The sequence below is a fragment of the Lagopus leucura genome, unplaced genomic scaffold (genome assembly GCF_019238085.1).
Source record: "Lagopus leucura isolate 7727_CA_CO unplaced genomic scaffold, USGS_WTPT01 Super-Scaffold_100012, whole genome shotgun sequence".
NCBI classification, from domain to species: domain Eukaryota; kingdom Metazoa; phylum Chordata; class Aves; order Galliformes; family Phasianidae; genus Lagopus; species Lagopus leucura.
In genome coordinates, this window is record NW_024962267.1 from 6511258 (window position 1) to 6536033 (window position 24776).

Genomic DNA, 24776 nt, shown 5'->3' on the forward strand with positions numbered 1-24776 from the left:
GGCATTTACTTTTTGCAGCTCTGGTACAAACATGTCGTCTGCGCAAAGAAACAGCTTAAGCTGCTGAGCGCTTGGCAGGCAGGCACCTCGATCTCTCAGCAGAGGCCCTTTAGGCATCTCCATACGGTTGAAATAATTGTATGTACACAGTTTTTTTGCCATCTCAGTGTAGTAGCACTCATACCAGTACTTTACTACAAAATGGGTACTGGGCGGCAGTTCTGTGTGTAGGCAATGTAGTGTTTCTACAAGTTTAGGCAAAAAGCTTTTCGTGTATCTCTTCATAGAGACTATTCTGCAAGCTGTTGCAGTAAAGCCCTCCTTAGAAGCCTGACCTGTTGTTTCAGCGGATGTTAGGAGAGAATTTGGGTTTGCCTGCAGCCTAGCGCATGTCAGAGGATGCCTCCGTTTGCAGCTTGAGTACACTGAGCACACTGTACTCTGGGCTCCAGCTTCTAGCATGGGCCTAAGATAAATAGATTAACTACAGCTTTTCTTGAGAGAGACAAAAAGGCACGTGGATTTTGTCAGCTCCATGGTTTTGTTGTGCACTGTCATAGTTCTAAAGGTATGTTGCCACTGCATCTCATGTATGGTGAACTGATTGTTGGTATGGATTTATGATGCCAACTCTGACAGCATGGCAGCTTTGTAGCCTGGTCTCCTAAGGCACAAAGCATACAGATGCGTTAACAGGACAACAAGCAGAAGCATCAGTGCATTTGTCAGGCAGTCTGTTTCTCTATTGAGAAAAGTAGGGGCATAGCACCCTTCAAATGCAGTTGAGGAAAGTACCTGAGGAAACTTTGTCATTCAGGCAGATGCTTTACTTGAATTGTCTGTAAACAGTCAGAGCAAGTCCTAAATATTAAACTTGAAACTGGAATGTATCTTAGAGCTACAGGACATAAGGAAAGTAAAGCTGGTACTCATTCACTTGTGTCATAGAATGATTTATCTCACTTTCACTTACTGCCTTTGCTAAATACAGAACTCACCACTCTGGAGCTCTTTAAGACAATTAATTGAAACCCCTAGTTGGCAAGCACTGGAACAGTACTGATGAGTACCTGGGCACAGACATGACAGCAAATTAGTTTTGTACTAATGCTGCTTTTTGTGATGACATAAGGAAACCTTGCTGGAGTGGGATACATTTTAATCATTTTTAAATCATTTGTATAAACAGATAATTAAATTGTAAATCTTGATTCAAGTGGTAAAGGAGAATTCATGAGGTTTTAGGAGGAGTGTAATCACCTTCAGCAACAAGTTAGTGAAAATATTACTAATCTCAGTTGCTAGAGTTAGTCAGCACTCAATCATTCTACGCATTAGAGGAAACCTCAATATATTGGCATTGAGTGGAGAAAAAAATCCACAACTCTGAAAGACGACTGGTAGATTATGCCATTTTAGTACATGAAGGAGCTCTGACAATACAGTGAGCAAAAAGAAAACCTTCTCTAAAAGAAAAACTTTATTTAGTGGTCCAATCTAATATAGAGACCTTCCTGTTTGCTTAGCTATAACCAAATAAGTTTCAGTGGGTCTTTGAATAACTTGTTGCAGAATTGGGCTCTCTGCTTAGGGAAAGGAACAATATGTTCTGTAGTGTACTCCATAAAGATGTATGAAATACATGATTCAATGTAAGTAATGTTCACCTCTTGAAGTTGTTTGAGGATGTAGCACCCTGAACCATGCTTTTATTTGATTTTAAAGCCCTAATAAACAATATCAAAACACTAAAACATGACACAGCAGCTCAAAATTCAACATGTTTTTTCATTGTCATTACAGCTGCAGCAGCAATGGTTCACAAAGAAGTTGCTTTTTTCAAGTATGCAATAACTTCAGCTCTTTCATTCTGCTTTTTAAGTCCAGCAAAAATCATTTTTGTACCAGGAATGTATTTCTTAAGTTTTCCAAATACTCTATCAGTGTACTCTCACTCCAGGTAACTTTAAAAAAGAAAACAAACCCAAAATAAAACAAAAAAAGCCAACAGAAGTAAAACAGCAAAATGTAAGGCTAATCTAACATGGCACATTTCTGGCAGTTACCAAGAGTCTCAAGGTGTGGTGGTGCTCCTGAGCATAATGTGCCCACAGTCCAAGGGGAATTTGAACACAAGTGACACACAATATAGGGTGCAGAAAATGCAAATCATCTTTGAGTCACTTAAGTAATTCAAATATAAATCCCTTTTTTTCCATCATTGACAGTTGCAGTTCATCATTCATAGTTGCAGTTATTTGTGCCAGTTCACATAAACTACACAGTGCTTTCGAACTATGTAAATATCTTTGTAATTTCAGTATTTAGAAGATCCAGCTGCAAATGGCTGTATACAGATTGACACTAAATTAATCAAAGCTGTGGACTGCAAAAGGACCTGGATTATTGAAAGAGAATTTGAAAAAGTATTATTGTTTCCTTTCAACCCTGCTGAATTCTGCCTATCAGCAGACACCTAATGTTGTACAGAAACCTACTGAAGTACCTAATGATAACGATATGCTCACACTCATGTACAATCGACTCAGATATCATTTTGTTGGTTTTCTTTTAAAATTTAGTACTAACGTTCATATTACTTGTTCACTAAATTTTCAGTGAGGTAATACATGTTGAAATATATGATATTTTATACGAAGGAAGTCCCACCACAAAGCCAATGTCAAAAAACACATCCCAGAAACCACTGGAAAATTTTAAAAAAGTCAAATTCTAAAACACCTAGTAACCAGAAAAAAAGAAAGAATCCCATATAACTGTAATTTTAATTAATAACTTCATTTGAATATAATTTAGATTAAAATAATATTCATTAAAAATGAACGCCTGAAATAGAATACACAGTTACTTCCCATTTGTAGGAGCAAAACAAGTGCAGCGCACCACGATGCCAGCAGAGGGTAGTGATGAGCAAACAAAATCCAGAAGCGCCCTTAACAGAAATGATAATTTGCCTATTGATACTGCACAGTTTTGGGAAAGCTGCATGCGTTTTGACCTGGCATGATAAATACTGGTACAATTTCTTTTTAATTTATAAGCTGAGTGACTTTGTTTCTGAAGCTACAGTTCAGATTCATTTCACATTTATGCAAAGCAGACAGCTATGAGTTAACTCACTGTGAATAAGCCTCAATGTTGTACCACTAAAGAAAACGGTTTTTTGTTTTTGTTTTTTGTTTTTTTTTGGTTTTTTTTTTTTCATTTTCCAAAATACGTTCCAAGCTGCACTGCTTGTCACCTCATATCACATTAGCTTTACCTTTCTTCTTTTTTTGCTTCTGAGTAGGTAAAGTTTGTCCTGCTCTGTGGCCAAATAAACCCCAAAGATTTGGTCCTCTCTTGTGCTTTTCACCTTTTCCAACTATATGGCACCAAGAACATTTCTGAATAAAGATCTTCCTGCCTTTTTCAACATCACCCATTTTGATCTATGTAAAAATAATAATAAAAATAGAATGACATTATAGAGAAATAGTTTGCTGTTACTGGCAACATTTATCATCATCTACAGTTCTTAGAAAATATTTGTCTAGCACAGTAATAAAAATAACACCTCAAACTAAAGAAGTCTTGACCTGAACTTGTTAAGATGCACAATTTCTTATGTAACCAGGTTGTTGATGGCCGTATCTGTAGAAGTCAAGGTGGTTTTGAGCTACGTAACTGCTCTTACAGTGTTACTTCCATGGTGAGAATAAGGGTTATTTGAAGTTATTTAAGAGTTATTTAGAACTTCTCCAGATTTCCCTGAGGACCATGGTGCAACTTTGATGTCTCTGTAGTGCAGATTTCAACTCCTATGACATATCCAAAATGTCCCTCACTCCAATCCCTTGCTCCAATCTATGCTGTTAAATGTTTTGAGAGCAGGAAGGAAGCTGCCACCACAGTAGGGATGTGATGGTTTTTCCTAACCAGAAATGAAACTTTTAAGAATACTTCACCCTGATCTCATAGAAGCAAAGTGTATAATCAAAGAATATTAGGTTGTTATAATTGCAAAATAAACAAGAGAATTAAACAAAGTAGACTATAACAACAAAAGAGAATAAATAGAAGGCTTACCCCATCCTGAGCTCACTCACAAAACACCAGCAGAGCAGATCTCCAGAAGAGATCCTTCCCCACTGGCAGCCAGCTCTTAAATAGGTCTAGGAGGGATGCAGCCTGGCTCCACCCCTTCTGGCAGCGCAGCTGAATTGCCTTCACCTGTGCTCCTCTGGCTGACTCATGGCTCGCCTCAGGTGATCAATCAGAGGTTCAGGCCGGGACTCAGCAGTTCTCATACACAAAGCTACAGAGAAATACAAATCTCAATATTTTCTAAATCAACAAACACATGAAAATAGCCATAAAAATATCTGATGAATAATTGTAATGTTAACTGATTAAATATTATCATCTATCATAATTCATATAGAAGGACTTTTCAGAAATCAGCAAATGTCCTCTAATCTAACATCAAAACAGCTTTTCCAGTTCAGGAAAATGAAAAGTTGTGATTACTTCCCCTTTACTTAGGGATATATATGGACCTTGTTTCATTAAGATTTATTAAGACTGTGCATTTATTTTATAACAGTGTAAACATAAGCATGTCTTGAGTTAAACCATATAAAAAATACTCTTGAGATTCAAATATGGCAATATCCTGAAAAGCGTATATTAGGTTGGAAAATGTTGTAATAAGAAATGCAGAACACGTTGAAGACTGTTTTCACAAATGTTATTGTAAATGTGCTTCAGCAAATAATAACTACATATTCATGCACTACATGTTCAAAATCAGAGGGTTGGACAAGGAAAGATGATAAAGAACAAAACCAAACCAAACTAAAAAACAACAAAAAACAACAATATCCACATCACAATTCTGATGTGATATTTTGCAAAAACTCCTGAGACACTCCAGACACTTTAAGAGTGTCTTTACCATGGACGCTTTTGTATGCCAGTACGAAATGTATTGTATCACCCTTTCAAAAAAATCCACATAGATTAATTTAAAAGAATGGCTTAATTGTTAAAGTAATACCAGAAGGGTCTGAAAAATACAAGGTCTAATCAGTGTAGATATGTAATTGCAGTGATAGGTCACATAAGAATGCAATCAATAAAACTTCTAAATAATGCAATTAGAAGCAAGATATCTGAAGTCTCAAAAGCAATAATGGAACAATGTTTTGCTGTATTCAAGATAACTTAGAATTGTATTGATGATGGCATGCCAACTGGGAAATATTCAAGTACAGCATTCAAAGATGCAGAATCAATGTTATCAAATTACACCATGACATAAGCTCATTTAAGTATGGATAAAAAAGGGAGTTGTGGATTTAACCAAGAAAACAGTTGTGTTTCCTGGTGTTGTTTGGTGTATAGAACTATATTAGTTTACTTTTCACCATTCGGTTCTACTTCTATTTATTTGTTTATTTATTTATATACAGTCTAGAGAGCATCTTTAAAAAGTCTTCAACTACCACTACAGCATCGGGGTTTTGCCATTTATCTTAGTAAAAGTTAGCCTTTCAAAAAATTCTCTTCTAATTCTCTTCTAAGGTAATGTTTTTTCCCCGTAACAGTACTGGGCAGGAGCTCTGAGTTCTCCGTCTGTGCACATACCCAGCATTGCCACAGCTCAAGTGCAATGTCTTGCACTTGGCATTGTGGAACCTCATTAAGTTCTTGAGTGCACATTTTTCAAGCCTGTCCAGGTCCGTCTGGATGGTGTCTCTCTATTGTGTCTTCTATTGTGTCAGTGGCACCACTCAGCTTGCTGGCATCTGCAAACTTGCTGAGGCTGCACTTAATCCCATCATCTATGTCAGTGATAAATGTGTTAAGAAGTACTGGTCCCAGAACCGAGCTCTGTGGGATGTCACTCATCACCATCTTCCATTTGGACATAAAACGGTGGAGCACAACCCTCAGGCTGCAACCACCCAACCAATTCTTTATCCACCAAACAGCCTTCAAATTCACATCTCTCCCGTTTAGAGATGGGGATGTGATGTGGGAGCACGTCAAAGGGCTTGCACAAGCTCAAGTAGATGACTTCAGCTGCCCTTCCTTTGTCCATTGGTTTTCTTTATCCATTTATAAAACAACTGAAGTTTAATTGCTAACGCAGCTGCTGGGCAGGTACCAAACATCCAGAAACACTGAAGTGTTTTTTTTCCTCCTACATGTAATCTGCAGAGTTGACTAGCAGAAAAAGCTAGTCTGAATAAAAAATACCAAACAATTAAAAAAAAAAACAAGAACACAAAAACAAGCAAAAAAACAAAAACCAGAAAACCGAAAACAAACCAAAAAAGAAACAACACCCCAAGGACACCCCAAAACAAAAGTTGTTCTCAGGCTGTGTTCCTTCAAGAGACCCATTTTTAACGTTAGCCTTTTAGCTGGGCGGTCAAGCAACGACACCATCCTTATGCAGAGAAGCTAACCGAGCCTTAGCTAAGACTTTCTCAGAGGAAGCCATCGCAACGAGCGCCTCAGCTGGCGGCACGAGCGAGGCGAAGCGGAACACCGTCACCCTCCGCACCCCATCCAACCCCGTTTGGGTCCCACCTCGCGCCGCCCTCGGCCCTGCCATCGGGGCAGGTGTCACGAAGAGGCGTCCAATCGCGAAGAGGAGATCTCCGCGCCTTCTCTTCTGATTGGCGCGTGGCAGATCCGAGGGGCGGGACTAAGCACTACACCCTCCTTTCGGGGTGTGGGGGGGTTTGCAAGAGGTGGTGGGTTCTGCGCGCCGTCCCAGCGGCCCGTGCGGGGACGTGGCGCGGCGTGGGGGCGGGGTGCGGCCATGTTGTCTCCCCGGCGGAAGGAGCCGGGTGGCAGTTCTTCGCCCGTCCCGGAGCAGAGCCAGCGCTCCTCTACGGCCCGCGAGCCGAGCGGTGGCTCCACCATGGAGGAGAGCGGCGGATTCCGGCTGTCGGCAGAGTGCCTGGACGAGCCTCCCAACAGCCGCGTTTTCGTGGTGCTGGGCAAGGACGCGGGCGAGGCGCTGATTCGGGAGCGCTTCGCCCCGTTCGGGGACATCCAGAACATCTGGCTGCTGCGCGACAAGCGCACCAACGAGTCCCGAGGCATCGCCTTCATCAAGTTCGCCCGCAGCTCGCAGGCCTGCCGGGCCATGGAGGAGATGCATGGCCGCAGCCTGGCCCCCGATACCAAGCCTATCAAGGTACGGCCGGGTCGGGCCGGAGCCTTCGGGCCGCCCTCTCAGCCCGCATCCATCCCGGCACGGCGGGAGGGCCGCAACTCGCGAGGCCCTGCGGGCTGCCCAGGTACTGCCTTCGGCCTCATGGGTCATGAGAGCTGCTGCGGACTTGGGTGAAATACAGTGCCTGAAAACTATCCTGTTTATTTTCTATCGCTATCTTAAAACGTTTAATTCCTGTAAAATATTTAAAGGGAGTGCATTTTAGGTGCTTTAAACGGGATTGGCACGGATAAATTATAAATAAAACTGTCTTTGCAAGAGTGCTTTATGTGGGTCTTGTATCTCGTGCACAAGCTGTTTGCGTTTTTAAATCTACGGCACGTGATGGTAGGTTTCAGCCTCTTGAATTGTTTTTGCATTCCTCAGATAATGATAAAATTGAAACGACTTTGAACACTGAAGATTCCATGCACTTTACTGTGGGGGAAGGATAAGCACTTAGCTAAGTCTTTCGTGAGGAACTTGCTGTTAGAAGTCAGGAAATCTGAGCTGTGCGCCTTATTTTCCTGCACAACCATTACAAAACACAATTCCAGTGTTCTGTGAAACCAGTTGCTACTTTTGCACACAGAGCTTGTTTTGGAGGTTGTGACTGTTTTTAGGGTTTTTTTTTTTTTTGCCTGGATATCTTCTGGGATAACTTCCAGGGTGCGGCTTTTAGGTAAAGCTTGTTTTGAAAACTAAGATATTCTCAGCTACAGGTCTGAGAAGCTATGCTTAAGTGAGTGCTATTTGCAGACTGTGTTCTAGCTGAGCTGGAAACTGAAGCTGCCAATTTCCCACGGCAACTCATTTGTTTCAGTTTGTGCACTCTTTTCATTCTTGTGAAGACTGCTATACCAGGGCTAACCAGTTGCAATAAAGCATTTGCCTTCTGTGGCACTGGCAGTGTTACTGGACCGGGTTTTAATATTCCTTGCCATGCTGCGTTATCCCTGATGGAAACTTGTGCTGCCCTCTGTCCTGTTTGAGAAACTGTTTTGGGTGTCCTGTACTTACAGGTCTTCTGTTGCAGGTGCATGTGTGATCAGAGATGTTTTTTTCTTACTAGGAAATCTGTATAACGTGAGCGAAAAATGCAAAGATTTGCTTAAAAACTGACTTGAGATGTGGCTAGGACTCTTTTTCCAGTAATTCATGTTTATGTGATTTTTGTTAGGTATTTATTGCACAGTCAAGAGCTTCTGGAAGCCACCGAGATGTTGAAGATGAGGAGCTTACACGAATCTTTGTTATGATACCAAAGACCTATACAGAGGAAGATCTGCGAGAGAAGTTTAAGGTGCCGATTCACTGTTAGCTTTTTTTCTTAATTTTTCAGAGGAGCTTAAATCGTGGAACTTTAATGCATTTTCAAATATTGTGAGTTAATACGTTTCTTAATTGTTCTAGATGTATGGAGACATTGAGTATTGCAGCATCATTAAAAACAAGACTACTGGAGAAAGCAAAGGTTTGGGCTATGTGCGGTACTTAAAACCATCGCAAGCTGCCCGAGCAATTGAGGAGTGTGATCGAAGTAAGAATCTAATTGAACTTGTTAAAGCCTTTCACAATAAATGTGTACCATCATTAATATACCTTTAATTTTTACATTTGCTTGCAGGTAAATTATTTATGGCATGTAAACACATCTTGAGACAAAAGTTCTGTTGCAAATAAAAATAGTATTACTAACATTCACCTAATAATGTTCTTGCATCACTAGCCCCTGGAAGGAAAATCAGTGAAAAGAGTGTAGAAATTGATATTTTTGTCTTAAATTGGGTATTCTCATTTGGATTTCATACCGAGGACAACCTCATTTCTAAATAAATAAATAAATAAGAACGTTTTTAATCAAACATATACTATATATCAAATATAATCCATAAATAATAAATTTGTTGCGAATAAATGTAGCCTAAAATTGTTCTTAGGAAACTTGTTTTTTCCTTCTTTTTCCCCCCCCCCTTCCATTTAATATCAGGATTAATGTATTGCGGAAACTAAGACTTTGCCCACTTTACGATCAATCATTTTTCACTTGTGCTCTGGTACCAAACAATTGTTAAGGAATTGGAATAAATCCAGTGGAGGGCTGCTAAAGTGTGTGACCTGTGAGGAGAGGGCTCAGGGACTGGGCTTGCTCAGCCAGTAGAGAGGCTTTTGGAGAAACTTATTAGCACTTTTCCAGTCCAACCTCCTTCACTTACTAAATATTAAACACTTCAGCATGTAGCTTTAGGTTTTTTTGTTGTTGTTGTTGTTTTTCTTTTTGTTGTGTGGGAGTTTTTTGGGGTCGTTTTTTTTTTAAGTAATATGCCTGGTGTATAATAAGAAGTTCTGAACAATTGCTATCCCTATGCAAGAATACTTACAAAAATGGGTGATATTTATTAGCAGTTCAATTTTATTTCCGTTATGATTTGAGTTTGGAGGTTTGGAGATTCATGATCCTTGAGGTCCCTTCCAACCCTGTGATTCTGTGAAATGAAATGGATTAGATGGCCTAAGAGTTAATACCTGCACTATTGATAAACTGAATGTAGATCAGCCCAAAACATCTATGAGCAGCTGTCACAGTTCTGTGAAAGTTCATCTGATTGCCTTCGGAGCGTCTCCAAGTCCTGCCAAATATCACAGAATGGTTGAGGTTGGAGGGGACTTCTGGAGTTTGTCTTGTCTGGAAGCACGTCCAGATGGCTTTGAATCTCAATGAGGTTATTCACAAGGACGTGCCCCAGTTGTTTTAGATACTGATGCATGGTCTCCCACGAGTAAGTAGGCTCACTTGCACTTAACATGTTCCACATATGACACTTTCACAAGTTAACTTCCACATCATTGATTATGCCAACTTGCAAGAGTTACGTGTTAAATGACAGTGTTTAGTGTTTTTTCTGAGTAAACTGTTGAATGAGATATTCAGAGAGTGCAGATATGCTCAGAGATATTTAAAGTATGCTGAGATGTTGCAATATGTGTGATGGTTTCTTTCAGGCTATCGAGCCATTTTGGCTGAACCGAAAAACAAGTCACCTGAATCTTTTGAACATGAATATTATAGCAATAACGCAAGGCAAGAACCAAGGGGAAATGTATTTCCATTTTGTAAGTCACAGTTTTTTATACTGAAAATTATTTGTAATCGCAATTGAGGGCAGTTTGGAAGAAGGCAGTCTAAAGGAAGCTGAGTTCTGCAGCTGGTAAATTGGATGTTTGAGTTAGAAATGAAGTGGACTTTTCACTTCACTTGTTCTTATGGCATGCTTTGGTCTAGTTGCCTGATTATTTCAAGACCTGCATTCATGAAAAATGCTTATGACCTTTGGTGTATAATTCACTTAGATTGTTTCTGAAATTTGAATGAAAACTACGTATGAATTGAAGGCATGCTTATTATAATGGATTTGATTGTTTATTTTTGTGTTGATTCTTGAGGTGCTCAGCCAGAGTTTTGTAGTTTTGAAAAAAATGAGACCAGGATTCAGGAGTCAGTCTCCAAACGTCTGTCAGTGGTATCACGGCTTCCTTTTATCCAAGAACAGCTGTTTGCCCTCTTTGATCTAGTCCCAGGACTGGAGTATTGTGATGTTCAGCGAGATCCTCATACTAATAATGGTAAGTAAAATTACAAAAATCTTTTTTCTTCTATGAAGAGCGCATTTTTTTTAATTGTGCCTCAATTTATTTGTATTGCTAAATACAGTGGTTAGAAGAAATAATTGTCTTTTTCTTGCATCAGTGGTTAGTACTACTATCGCCTAAGGCTGAAAATTCAATTTTGATTGAACCCTAGTTTACAAAAAAAAAAAAAAAAGTAACTATATTTAAGGCTAATAGAATCTCAGGGAGGGACATAATCAAATCCCTGAGAATCATTAATTTGGTCAAGTGAAGTTAATAGTTCAGAATGTAATGGAACGAAAAAAACTTGCAGATTAGACATCTATTTATAGGACATAAAAACTAGATCATTTGAGTTCTCATCATGAAATAGTTTGGTGTGTGGGGGTGTTTAAAAAGCTGACATGAGTAAATGGGATGAAATCATTCCAAAACAAAACTTCTTTTGTATGGGAAGAATTGTTTTGGTTTCAGTGTTCTTGTTTTGCTATAGATGAAAAAAACAGGAAGGAGCCCTGCACAGTGTGAAATGGGAATAATTCAGTTCAGTGTAACTTTACAGTGCTATTGTTGGAATAACTATATTTTAAGATTATCCCTCTACCTGAGAGTTAGGCAAGACGACACATCTTATTTTGCTGTATTACCAGCTTTTCAAATTAATACAAACATAGCTGATCTGTCACTAGTTAATTTCATGGAAGTTTATTTCACAAATAATATTAATATTGCTAGTAAGGAATATACAATGTGGGAAAGAGACTTAGGAACTTTGTAGCATCCATGACTAACCTGTAGTTTGATCCTACTTCTGTACATGAGCGTATCTTGTTCTTAAGATTTGCTTGTGAAGCACTGGAACCGTGTGTGTTGTATTTCTAGGGTATGCTGTGATTCAGTACAGTACAGCTGCATCAGCTATATATGCCAAGTATAAGCTACATGGGTTTGAGTATCCTCCTGGAAACAGATTAACTGTCATTTTTCTGGAAGATGGGAATGATAGTTCAGAGTAAGTACTGACACTTAGAAGAACTGGGAAGTTGTATGCTGGAGAGCAAAACTATTACTATTTATTATTTAACAATAGAAGATAACAGTGGTGTTACTAAATTGGTTTCACACTTGATGTGTTGGGTTTTTTTTGTTTTATTTTTTGAAGTTGATAATGAATATCTTGAATTAAGAGGAATTAATTTGAAGAAAGATTAAAATATGTATTCTTATGATATGTTAGGAAACTTGGCAAGAATCCTTAAAGGTCTCTGTAATACGCAGGGTGTCTCTAATGTATTTTTGAGGCTTTGTATTTAAAGCAGATATTGCTTACTTGATCTGTTAGCAGTGTTTGCACTGCTGCAGACAGTGGCCTTGTGAAACGCACGGGCAGAATAAATCTGAGGATCTGATTCTTGCACTTGTATAAGGATTGCCAGGTTTTACTTCAAACCTAGATATCTGAATATCTGCTGGTAGACGTGGAAGTAACCTACATGTTTTCCTGTAGTGAATATTACAGGTTCCTTTAGGACTGAAATTGAGCTATTTGAGGCATCAGAGCTGTTTGGGAATATGAAAAAACGGTACTGTGCAGAGCCATGATGGGAAAATTCACTCCAGAAGTGTTATGCCTGGTCTAACCTTTAAAAAAATCCATTGAGAATATCCTTCTTGCAAATGTCGCCTTTTGCTCTTCTGTACTTTTCTATGATTTCATGGCCTTAAAACATAGGCTGTGAATCTGTGTAAACGTGCAATTGCTTTTCTTATCTTTCATCAGAACAAAGGAAAGAGTACTAGAGAATGAGAGCTGGAAATGAACTTCCTTTGATAATGTTCTCTCTTCTGATTTGAATCCCTGTGCTTTTCTTTCTCTTAAAAGACAAGAGAAACTTCTGTCTCTTCTGCTACCTTGGCACCTTTCAAATGAAGTTAAGGGTTCTGTAGAGTTAATGTTTCTTTTTTTGTTATAATATTGGAAAAAGCAAGGGAGTGTTGTGTCTCTATGTAGAACTGAGTTTTTTTCAGTGGGTTCTTGGTAGAATGTATGCTTTCAGATTGAGTTTAGAGTGTTATGCAAGCTTCTTTTAATTGTGTACTTGAGTTTGCAGATTATTGTTTTTTTTTTATCTTCACGTGTGATTAGGAAGATCTTTATTTTCCTCTTGCTGAAGTTAACTAACGTAGTTCTTGCTCTAAAACAATTTATTATCACTTCTTGCAGCCTCATCAGAAAAATGGCAACACAACTGGTAACAGCACATATGACCTCAGTGTTGCGAAATAATAACACAGTTGTTCAGCAGTATAGGACACCTCCTGTAAGTTAATATGATGGATGCTGTTAATAGTCATTTTCTTTGAGTTAAGAAACTCTGGATGTGTCAGTAAGGAGCACTGCCTGCTTTCTTCTGTAGTAGCTTTAGATGCTATGTATTTAAGAAATACCTCTGGTTGATTTGTGTGTGTGTGGGCAGGGGGGTCATTCCCTTTAAATGTCTAACCTTATTTCTTTGTTAATCAATTTAATGAATAAAGTAAACAAATGAACTAAGATTCAGTTTAACTTTTAGAGCCTATCTATGTCTTGTTGTAGGAGCAAAAATTCTGAACAAGGTGAGATGATGCTATTTTCTTCTCCTAGAATTGATTTATAGTTGGTTTTTTTTTTTTTTTTTCTTCTCCTATTTCAGCAGGCATTTGGAGGAACCTCTGGCTCACCATTACTTCAGCCCCAAACCGATGCTTTGCTTCCACCACCCAAGAAAAAAGTTCCACCTGACACTTCTGTGAAGGAAAGGCTTTTCGTACTTTTTCATCCTCATCCTTTACCTGTGACTGTATTGGAGGATGTTTTCTGGTAAGGCTTCATATACAGTTAAGTATTTTTTCTAACAGTGGAGTACTTAAATGCTGAAAATAAAAAAATAAAATAAAATAAAAAGGGTTGCCATCAGAAGAACTATTCCAAGAAAAAAAATAAGAAAGGATCAGTAAATAATGGCTTCTTTTGAAACAAGCATCTAATGGAATACCAGGGCAGTAGGTTTATAATAAATGTAACCAGAAGTGAAATTTCTGGTCTCATAAAAATTATTTAACCAAGAACATTGAACTTCCTTTTCTTGTAGCTTAATTAATTTCTCACTTTCTTGTACAAGATTACCATAAGGAATTAAAGTATTCTGGTAAATTTCCACAGTAATTTAAGGAGGGTAAGTTCAGAAAGATTTTTTCCAGATAGGTTTTGATGGTTTGCATCTTATTAATGCTGTTTCAGCAGTCATTTCACACTACTCTCATATGAGAAACAAAGTCTTAATTGATAATTCTTGCCATCTTTAAATCAAATCCACAGTTCAGCTGTTCACCAGTGGTTTGATTGCTTATTTTTATTATGCTGTTGAAGAGTACATTTCCCTTTTCTGATAGCTGGCATTTGCAGCAATTATCTGGAAAGCCAAGGTATTATCTAAGCCCTAGGATGGGAAAATAAATGATATGCACTACTGTTAGAGTTCAAAATATGTACTTTGTTATGTACTGGACTTTCTGGTCTTCATACTTCTATAACTTCAGTATGAAGTAGACTTTCACTTCAAACTTGATAAGGAACTGTCTAGGAATCTCCTGAGGATTTAGATTTTCTATGAAACTTCAGCTTTTGCTTTGTGAGTCATTTCAGCAAGACCTTTTCAAAGATGAATCACAGCTGAACAAGTTGATTTAAATGAGATGTGAATGAATTGCCTCAGATGCCTTTGCAATTATCTGGTGGTTTTTATTTGGGGTGGGTGAGGTTTTGTGCATTTGTTTAATATTTACTGTGTGTGGCTATTTCATAGATTAGCGTTAGTGATTCTAAAAGAATATGTAATGCTTGTAGTTATATTGTAATATTCCATGGAAGACTTTGCCTATGGACTTCTGGGCTTATTTCCATTCCTGTGCAAAACTGTAGACAAGGGAATGAAAGCTAGGACTTTTCAAGGAGGATAACACAAGATAATATAACATTTGTGTGAGAATATAGAATTTTCAGCTATCAAATTCTGTAAAGTTGAGATTGGATGATAGATGTCAGTGCTGCAGCAAAACCCATGAACTCCTTTGTTCTTTTTTCTTTTTTTTTATCAGTCGTTTTGGAAATTTAATAAAAGTTTATCTCGTGGCTGGAAAAAATGTGGCCTATGCAAAATTTGCAGACAGAGCAAGTGCCAGCGAGGCCATAACTGCGTTACATGGCAAGATTGTGAACGGTGTCAGACTTAAAGTAAGGTTGGCAGACTCCCCCACAGAGGAATCTAACAAACGTCAGAGAACCTACTAAGTAGGTGAGTACCCAGTCAGAGTGCTTGTGTAAGCTGAAGTTCAGTTATTTAAATTGTTGGAAGCAAAGTATTTTGAAGTTGTATCATGATAAATTTTTAAATTTCAAGTTGGTTGATAGCTAGAAATAGATCTAACTTAAAGGGTGTGTGTGTGTGTGTATGTGTACGGGTGTGTATATACTTCTATACATAAACTTTTATTTTAGTGAAGAAGTCTTTATTTTTCTAATGTTTCTAAAAATATGAAACAATTAACAACAATCTGGATGTTCATAGAAACTTTATGTACATAAAAGTATCAGGTCTAATCGAAAGAGTATTGAGAAATAAATGTTGTAATTGAGACCAGCTTGTGTGCGTCTTTCTTTCATTACAAACACGTGCCCTGAGTACGATATTGAGTAAGGATGCAGAGTTTAGCCCCGGAAAGGACAGATGAAAGAAGGGGTAAAAAAAAATGGCTGTGGGAATGTTGCTAAGTGAAACCAAAAAAACTTTAGTAATTTGGGACTGGATCTGGACTCTCAAATAACAGAGGTAGCTGGAATGTGTGATGGTGAAGAAGATACTGCAGAATGTGTGGTGAGGTGAATGTTTGAACTGCTAAGTTTAAATATTTTAATTAATGACATGGCCAATAAAAAGTGGCAGAGCTTGTATATGGAGGTTTTCCAGACTTCAGGAACCGTAATTCACTTGTTCGTATGAAACACTGGTTTACTTCTTTAGTAGGCCATTAAGAGTATGGTTCCAGATAATTTCAGTGACCAGATTTCTACTGCGAGAGAGAGAGAGAGAGAGAGAGAGAGAGAGAGAGAGAGAGAGAGAGAGAGAGAGAACAAAAAAAAAAACCCCCAAAACCAGTTGTTTTTTTTTTTTTTTTTTTTTTCCCTCCCTTTCTCATTCTAAAAACATCACTTGAAATCCCAACTCTCTCCACATCAATATTTTACATGGAAGTTTCACTCCTTGTCATTTCAGTGTGTGGGTATTTTCCTTGACCTGGGAGTTATAAAGGCCAAAAAAGATTTCACCTGCATGGTTCTCCCTCTTTTCCTAACGACTTCCATGTTTCTCTTTTGATAAGCAGCAGTTTCTGAAGGTCTTTTTATGTATCACTTAAAAACAAACAAACAAACAAAAAACAAATGCATGGAATTGGAGCTAAAACTCTTCTGAAACGTGAAAATTGTCAGTTCCAGTAAATGCAATTCATACCCTTGTTTTTATTTTTATTTACAAAGTTTTTTTCTTAAATGTGATTATTTTTTTTTTAAACTTCTAATAATAAAAGATCAAATCTTTCTGTCACTATAGGGGAAGCTATGATTTGAAGTGTAATGTAAAATCAATTCTGTCTTTATTGCAAAAAAACTTACTTCTTACTATAAAAGTATAGATATGATAAAAACATCCAGAGTTAGTAATAAACCTCAGAAAATGTTAATTCTTGAAAAAAATAATTGCAGGGTGCAGTTGTGTCCTGAGCGAAGATGACACTGCCTATTACTTATAAGATTGGCTTTCTGGAAAGTAATGACTGAAAGTGATTTAGAGTTTTCAGGTAGTTAATTGCTTGCTATGCAAACAATTTAAGAGTTGAGAGAATTCTTGGGTTTAGTGAGAAATTCTTGGATGTAGTAGGAGGGAATGTTAGTATTAGAGAAAGCATTAGTGTTCATGTTGTAAAGGTTATCTGTCTGAATGATAACAGACCAAAGAATGATTTATAGTCTGAAACCTGAGTTTAGGAGGACTGAGTCTGAAGACATGACCCATTCTTAATCTGTAAATATGCTCAAATAAAGAGAAGAGGTGGTATGTGTTGTTTAATTACTTTTTTTTAGTGATAATATATAGGATCCTGTGGCAGGAAGCTGATGCCTGATGTATTCACCTGCTGTAGGGAGCCTGCTTTGGCAGGGGGGTTGGACATGATTACTGTTGGAGGTTCCTTCCTACCCCTACGACTCTGTGATTCTGTATTCACAGAGTAGGAATAAAGACGTGGCTCTTTCTAAGGGTAATTACCTGTCAGATGACTTTATATAGGAAAAATCATGCATTTTTGCAAACATAAATAATTTAGCATTGTGTCTTGATTCTAGGCTAACAGTATTTATTTTTGTGGTTTGGGATATTTAAAAACTGAAACTGAATGCATGATGGTGCTTTCTGCTTTAAAATGTCAATAAACTTGGTTAGTGTTTTACACTGCACTGCAATACAAAGAATATTTGGGAGTCTGTCATAGATGAGAAGCAAGTACAGGGTGGAAAGTTGTGGTTATTGCTCCAAGACAGTGGACTTCCATTGGCTGCAGAAGCTACTTAGTCCACTGTATTAATGAGGGAGGAGGGAGGGAAAGAATGAAATGATTAGCTCTACTGTCCTGTTTTTAAACAGTTCTTTTTGTTACTAAAACTGGATTGTTGCCTTACTCTCTAATTTTCCAAACACTGCTAACATCAGAGCATGAAAATGATTGTGCAGGATTTTCAAATTCACTGAGGGTTTGGCTATTGGTGAAGGTTACTGAGATAAGTGAAAGGAGTACTTGGCATCCTTCTTACTTTTACCTTCTTACTGCTGTAGAAAATGTTTAAAAACAAAAATTCAGAATTTAGAAAATGCCTTTTAACACAAATCACAGAATCACAAATCCCTGAATTGATTTGCATTGTATTTATTCACTTAAATTTTTTTAAATGAAAATTCAAGTTTAATGTGTATGCATAATGACTTACTGCTGTGCAAAAATATTTAAAGTAGTAATTACATAGAAGTTGAAAAATATGCCAAAATAATAATTTTTCAAATATTTTTTTATCAGCTATACTGTAGGAAAATTGCTGACTTGCACTCGCTCGGAATGAGGCACTTTCCTTCTTAAAAAAGAGGACACATATATGATACTTAATATTATTCTTCTGAATGTATTAAAAGCCTTTCTCACTTAGGCTGTTGTAACGCAAATAGGTATGTTGCTTTTTGATACTATTTTTGTGCTTGTGTTTTTTCTGCAGAACTAAATAATGACATGACCCTCGACTGACTGACTGACTGAAACGTGACTAGACATGGTTCCTGGGGACAGTGACATCTTTTTCTTTTCTTTCTTCCCTTTCTTTTGCATTGTTACTCTGATATACTTTCTGTTTTTAAGAAGTGTGGACATGCAGTTTTTAAAGAATCTAGCAGTTTTAAAATTGTATACTGATGGTTGTTCGTGTAGAATTCTGTTATCTTGTATTCCAGAAATAAATCTCTTGTGCTAAACGAAGTTCTACAAACATGGAAATAGCAGTGATGGGAGTCAGGTTTTTGTGGCTTGACCTGGTTAATTGATCATGAATCAAATTGTAACTACTCTGTATCAAAGGCACTTCCAGTGGTCAGAATTGCATTGAAGTAGAGCAGTAAATGAAAAGAAAGAGCTATTTCAAAAACTACTAGCATGTTTGAGAGTGTTAAGTCAGATTTGGTGGAAAAGCCATACTCATAAAAGTGATTCAAGTACAGTCTTGAATATTTCACTGACTTGGACCAAGAGTATTAATTATGCTTTATATGCTGTTTAGTGTAAAGGACGTTTAACTATGGGTCAAGCTGTCAAAGCTGCTTGCGTTTATCATTTTCTTGAGGTACTGTCATTGTAACTACAGAGAAATTATGGAGTCTGGGAATGTTTTTTTTTCCCCTGTCTTTGACTTCTCTTAAGAAGCTCTCAATGAATACATTGTTGAAGAATTGGGTAATTGAACAACAGTTCAGTATTTCAGGAAGATGAAGAGGATTTGAGCGTTGCTAAAGAGTAAACAAAGATAATTTGAATAAGTATTTGCGAAGATAATTGTCAAATACAAATACTTCCTGAATGCTATTTGTTGAACTGAAAAACTTGTTGGTTATTAAATGTCTATAGATAAAATTGAAATTCTAACTGCATGCACACTGGTGTACAAGCATGCTCTTTGATGTACCTGGCTTCCAACTCCTCCAGTGCTGATCCCTTGACCCTCAAATGGGGATAAGTAGCTAAGCATCCACAATTTCCTCTATCTCTGAGCACCTTCAGAAAGATGTCCTTCCAAAAAATCTCTACCCCACAGGCAGGTGAGAATGTAGTCCCATGACTAATGTGCCTGGGAAGAACTTGGCATTTGTTTCCATGTAGCTCTCTGAGTTTTAGCATTGTTCTATCCTTTATAGAGTCTGTTAGCTTCTCAGTTCCTCCTATTCTTTCCAAGACAACTAGTTCTTGACAAGAAATCTTTCTAGCCTTCCATATGGTGCTCCAAGCCCCTGACTTTCCCAACCCAAGTAGTCAATGTGCAGAAGCACAATGTCTTTTAAGTGATATTTTTGTGTCTTGTTAAGCTTTTACCTGTGGCAGATAGCCTTTTCTTCTTTGTTGAAGGAGAAGAGGAATTAAGGTATCAGTAAATATCTCCAACTCAACTGAGGACCAAAAATATGCTTACTCAAATATACAACTTCATCATTTGGTGCTTCACAGTCAGCTGTCTTGAAGTACTGCCATAATAATAATGACAAAGTCCTCTAGATTAGCTTTCTAGTAGTGTAATGTGAATGGGCCTACTGTAAAATTAATGCAATTAGAATAATATTTACAGGCAGTATAAAACAGTTTATATGCTGCATTATTTTGGAGTGTCCAGTGAGTTGCTCTTTTACGTAACATGCAGGTATGTTAAACCTTCATTTTTTCTTTCTAAAATATGTATAAAGAGTACAAATTTTTTTTACCTTAGAGATAGTAGGTAAGAATGTTGTTGCATTTAGTTCAGAAATTTAAATTTCAAGTGACAAACTGTGTATTTAAAAAAAAAAGTACATAGTAGTGTTATTTCTAAAGTTAAATATTCTTTTAAGTTCAAATCTGCAAGTATTAACTTGCAGAAGGAAGGTTGACTAAAAATCCTTGTTTAACTCTTCCCTGTCACATAACTGATGTGTTATGATACGGTCCTTGATGACTCACCAGCAGCTTTTTTCTCCAAGAGTAATTGTTTCATTCAACACAAAGAATTAAATTGTATCAGGGTAGTATGGTTGAAGGAGAGTGTGAAATTTCTGCTTAATATCTTGTAGACTTCAGAACTCATATAGTGAACAAAACTGCTTTATGGTTAAACCTGGAGAACTGGATCTTTGTGACTCTGAGATTGTTTGTGACAGGTGCTACCATTTTTTTTTTTTTGGAGTTCCTCTGGAAAAATCCTGCTTTTTGGGTTTTTTTTTTTTTTTTTTTTTCCTTTTCCTTCCTTTTGAGTAAGTATGGAGCTTTCTTATGTTTCCTTAGGGGAACAGTGCTGACCAGGATGCATAGATCTAAAACTCCAGAATTGTCAAGCAGTATCTTTGCAGACTTAACTATGCTGTGTGTGCGTGCAGTATTTTTGGAAAGCTTTGGTTCTGCTGTGCAAAAGTGACAGTCATTCTGTCCTGTTGGTATAGCAGCTCTGGCATGCTGCTGAATGTGCATCATGTAGTGCATCTTTGCATCAGGAATAAGCAAATGGTGATGTTCTGTGCTGGTGCAAAAATCTTTGCAGTATAAGTGCAGAAGGTCCAATGGCTTATTTTTATTTTATTTTTTACAAACTTGAGGTAACTATGCATGATGCTACAGAGGCACTGAAACTAAACTTTTCTCTTAGGTTCTGGAGACTTTTGCGCTTTTCTGTTGTCTGAATAGAAAGCTTGGATATAAAATGCAGAAACGTTTTTCTTTGCCCAAAGCAGGGAGTTTGGAACAGAGTTGTGTTTGAGAGGATGTTTTAAAGCATAGTGTAGTGATGCATGTGTAGTTTAGGTGCATGTGTTATTGTGGTGAAATAATGGGAATCTCTACAGACAGGGGAAAAAAAAAAACAACCAACCTGCTAATTTGTCCTCTAATTGCTCTTTTTGATGAGTCCCTGCTATGTCAGGATCTATAGTATAAGGTGACATTAAAGTTCCTATTTGTTTAGTTGATGTTAACATTCTCTAGGAATGTAAGACTCTGAAAAAAATCAAGTGACAGCTGCCTGCCCTTGTCCTTCCAAGATATGAAAGAAGAATCAACTGTCCAAATGATCTAACAGCCACTTGCCAGAGCCTTCAGCCCAAAGGGGAGGGAAGAGACTCTTTACAAGTTGAAGCAGTGTTGCTATTTTCCTATCCTTCTCTGTCCTGTTACACTTACTACATGTCTCTGCAAAGGGGAGATCAAAATCTGGGAGATCTGTAGTCCTACTTCAGGCTGTTTGGTCAGGTCTTGCTCCAAATGGTTTTGGGCAGGTACTGGGAAGGAAGAAATTGCTTCATTTTCTGTACTGAGACTTCAGGATGCCGTAAGAAGTAACTGCAAGCAGATGGTATTTTTTCTTTTGGGATGATGTTGCATCAGTCTATTAGGTGACTAACGTGAAGTCATCTGTAGTGTTCTCCTAACAGATCTTAAAATATTCTTACAACCAAAACTGACTGACTTTCCTTAAGAGTTTAGTGTATTTTCTGGAAGTGCAGGTATACTGGTCTTCTCCAGATAAATGCCAGTTTGTGTAAATACATTTTGCTGTTTTAAAGGCAGCCAGCACTTCTGGTTAGATGTGATATTCATTATTGCCTGTTTAAATTGTTTTGTAGCACTGCCACTAAGTAGCTGTCACATTGCTTTTCCAGGCCTTTTCATCAGAAAATGGTAATTCTGTCTTCTGAGAGTATAAGCATTAGGTACTGGAGGAAAAAAACAAAAACTGTATAATCTATATTGCTTTTGCTGGTGGTTAGTGAATTGGCAAGAACTGCATAATTTTTTTGTGCTGTTTTGCAGTAATAGCATGGTAAAGGTGGTAAGTAGAATTTTGCATGCTTATCTGCAAATGACTTCGATTTCAGCTGTGCTCATTGACTGTAGCTTCTGCTGGCATTTAACAGCAGAAGATTATCTCATTTTCCTTCTGAAAATGAGATAATACTTTTCATAAATTATGCTAAATGATGTCCACTAGAAATTTTGTCCATTTACTGAATCTCACCTGCATGGTCTGCAGGAGTGCCTTTTGCTTGTGTAACTGTAGAAAGATACTAATAATTTGTTTATGTTGCCACAATGTCTACATTAAAGTATATCTGATCATTAAGTGAAATAAGGCTGTTCTCCAGAGCTGTGTTTTGACAGTCTGACTGCAGTTAGTCCCTCCACTGGATCTCCTCCCTGAGACCTTTCTCTTTGGTGCTAACAGGGTGCTACTGCAGTACCTAAAGTGGGAGCAGAGCCCAGGCTCTTTCTCTTCCTGTTAATGGTCCATTTTTTGACCCAAGATATTCAGTCATATTATTTCTGCTCTGTCTGCAGAGATCTAATCTAATGTCTGCAGTGCCAGGTTACTATGTCAGTATGTAAGAGGCAAAAGGAAAAAGAACAACTGTGGAAATGGAAGCAGCTGAAGGTGAAAAAAGCATGTGGTTATGTCCAATTTGAGAGCATCGCATGTTCTCAGCATACCACTTCTCTAAACTTTTAAATGCTTTGTCAGAGACCCTGCTGAAGTTCCCCATGGAATTTCACATTTGAGTTGCAGTTATACTGATTAAAAGTGTCTGCAAAACTAACTGAAGAAAAAATTATAAGTGAATGGAAGGCTAACTGTACCAAGTTGACTGAATGGTATAGCAAAGGCACAGCCTACAGCCTTGCTAGGTAATTCACCCCCCTTTTCCAGCAGAGGTCTCTGGTCTCCTGGATGTACCTAACATGCATAGGGTGCAACTACTATTGAAATTACCTTACTCCCTTTTAACATAATCAACTCAAATGTAGAATTTAGAAAAGAAAGGGACTGTTTTCTGCATTCGTAGGTTGAAATACCCTCAGACGATTCTCAATTTTTAACACATGATTCAAAACTTTTTTTCTGGTATTCTAATTGAGAAGACAGAATCCTAGTTCATCTTCTTCCTGTGAATTACTTTTTAATTTTTTTTTTTTCCACAGCCACTTATTTTTGAAATACGAATAATCTGTTTTCACTTGCGTGAATTCCATGTGTGTGTTTGATTATTTTAACTTGTTGTTCCAGAGCCTTGCCTTACTTTGCATAGTTAGCCTGATAGCTTTACAACTATCATGAAAGTAGAAAATTTTTCTAGTAGACACCCAAGAACAGCGTATAAAAAACACCTCTTTCTCTCATTTCTTAATATTTTGTCATTTCTTAGTAGAAATTGGTCAGTGACAATTTGAGTGAGAGAATGAGGAAGAATAAGGAAGAGAATCAGAAGAAAGATAAAATATGGGGGGGAGGGGGAAAGGGGAAGCTATACTAATAAAAAATATCTGGTTTTGAGGCAACAAAATGGAGAACGGTCTTAATTGAAGAGGTAAAGCTGGGGGGGGGGGCTTCCTAGGGAAAATCAGTTCTCATATTGTGAGAAACAGGTGAATACAAAAAACAAATATTAAGGGAGAAAAGATGGAGAGAACTGTGGTGATCTTGAAGCCAATTGTTCCCTGCTCACGGTGTTGAGCATAGGGATTTTGAGCCTTTTGGTGGATAGATAACTTCATGAATGAACCACAGAACCTTATAAGTTTTTCTGCAACATGTTCAGTGTTGTCTTATCATTTCTTTTCAAATATACAGCGCTCGCAGCATGGCGCACCATGTACTTCTCATAAGCACATTCTTAATATTATTGCACCAAGACTGCATTTAAACACTTATCTGTTATTCAAAAATGTGTGCTTTCCGTTGAGCAATTCTGTCTTGGGCAACTTCTTTGTTCCTCAGCTGCATGGTGTTTCTGTTGCTTCTCCTGGCACTGACAGCCCAGCCCGTGGCTGCAGCTGCCTCGAGGTCATTGAACAACTTAAAGCACAGTTTTGCATCAGGTACCTCATCCACAGTTTGTGCTTTTGGCAGGAACAAATACAGCAAACTCAGGTTGACTTATAGAGAAGATTCAGGCCTCATAGGGCAAGCCTGGTGCTTCTCTATGCTTCTAAGTTACAGGTGCTCGCAGACAGCTTTGGCAGCTGAAGCCTTAGAAGATGAAATGAGGCAGCTCTGTGTTGGTGATGGCAAGTTAAGAGTGACATGCTGCTCTGTGTAACACAGAGCACTTGTCAGCTTTGCTCTCTGCCTGGCTAAAAATACTTCACGGAAGCTGTGAGGAGCAGCTGCTTGGAGGGGTCCTTTATGGCCTTGGTGCTTTATAAACACCATAAATCACAGCTTTAAAATAACTTCAGTACTGTAAGATCTATGCATCCCACAGTTCAGAAACACAGCCACACCACCTACGCGTGATGCTTTTGGGTTATTCGTGAATGGAAACAACTACAGGAAGGAAAAGTCGTATAAAATTTATATGTATCAGTGTGGACTGGAGAATTTCTCTGTAATTGTTTCATGTAATGTGGAAGCAGGCGCTTTACACTGTCAGGGGAGATGGAGGAAAAAAAATAAAGCAAACCTGAAACGCCATAAATTAATACAGAGCATTAAGACTCTACATGGCATAGCATAGATTGCATTTTGGCTGCCATTGAGCTGTTGAATTCTGCT

General features: G+C 37.9%; 2 protein-coding genes across 4 annotated transcripts; one reads left to right on the forward strand and one right to left on the reverse strand.

Annotated features, from left to right (window-relative positions):
• Positions 1-1819: 1819 nt before the first annotated feature.
• Positions 1820-3446, reverse strand: LOC122181749 (cytochrome c-like). The gene is given in 3 exon segments (XM_042874427.1): positions 1820-1923; positions 1926-1964; positions 3284-3446. Coding segments are annotated over 3 exon segments (306 nt in total).
• Positions 3447-6816: 3370 nt separating this feature from the next.
• On the forward strand, positions 6817-23401 carry RBM45 (RNA binding motif protein 45). Of its 3 annotated transcripts, none has more exons than XM_042874455.1 (10): positions 6817-7216; positions 8415-8537; positions 8648-8774; positions 10238-10348; positions 10679-10858; positions 11747-11876; positions 13089-13185; positions 13558-13724; positions 15002-15198; positions 22040-23401. In XM_042874455.1, exons 1-9 carry the CDS (start codon positions 6836-6838, stop codon positions 15192-15194), a joined length of 1509 nt encoding a protein of 502 aa, XP_042730389.1. In that variant the 5' UTR covers positions 6817-6835; the 3' UTR covers positions 15195-15198; positions 22040-23401. The 3 variants fall into 3 exon arrangements, with proteins under 3 accessions (XP_042730389.1, XP_042730388.1, XP_042730390.1); XM_042874454.1 differs by lacking the exon at positions 22040-23401 and adding an exon at positions 18222-19147; XM_042874456.1 differs by lacking the exon at positions 22040-23401 and adding an exon at positions 18222-19147 and having other exon boundaries at positions 13561-13724.
• The last annotated feature ends 1375 nt before the right edge of the window (positions 23402-24776 follow it).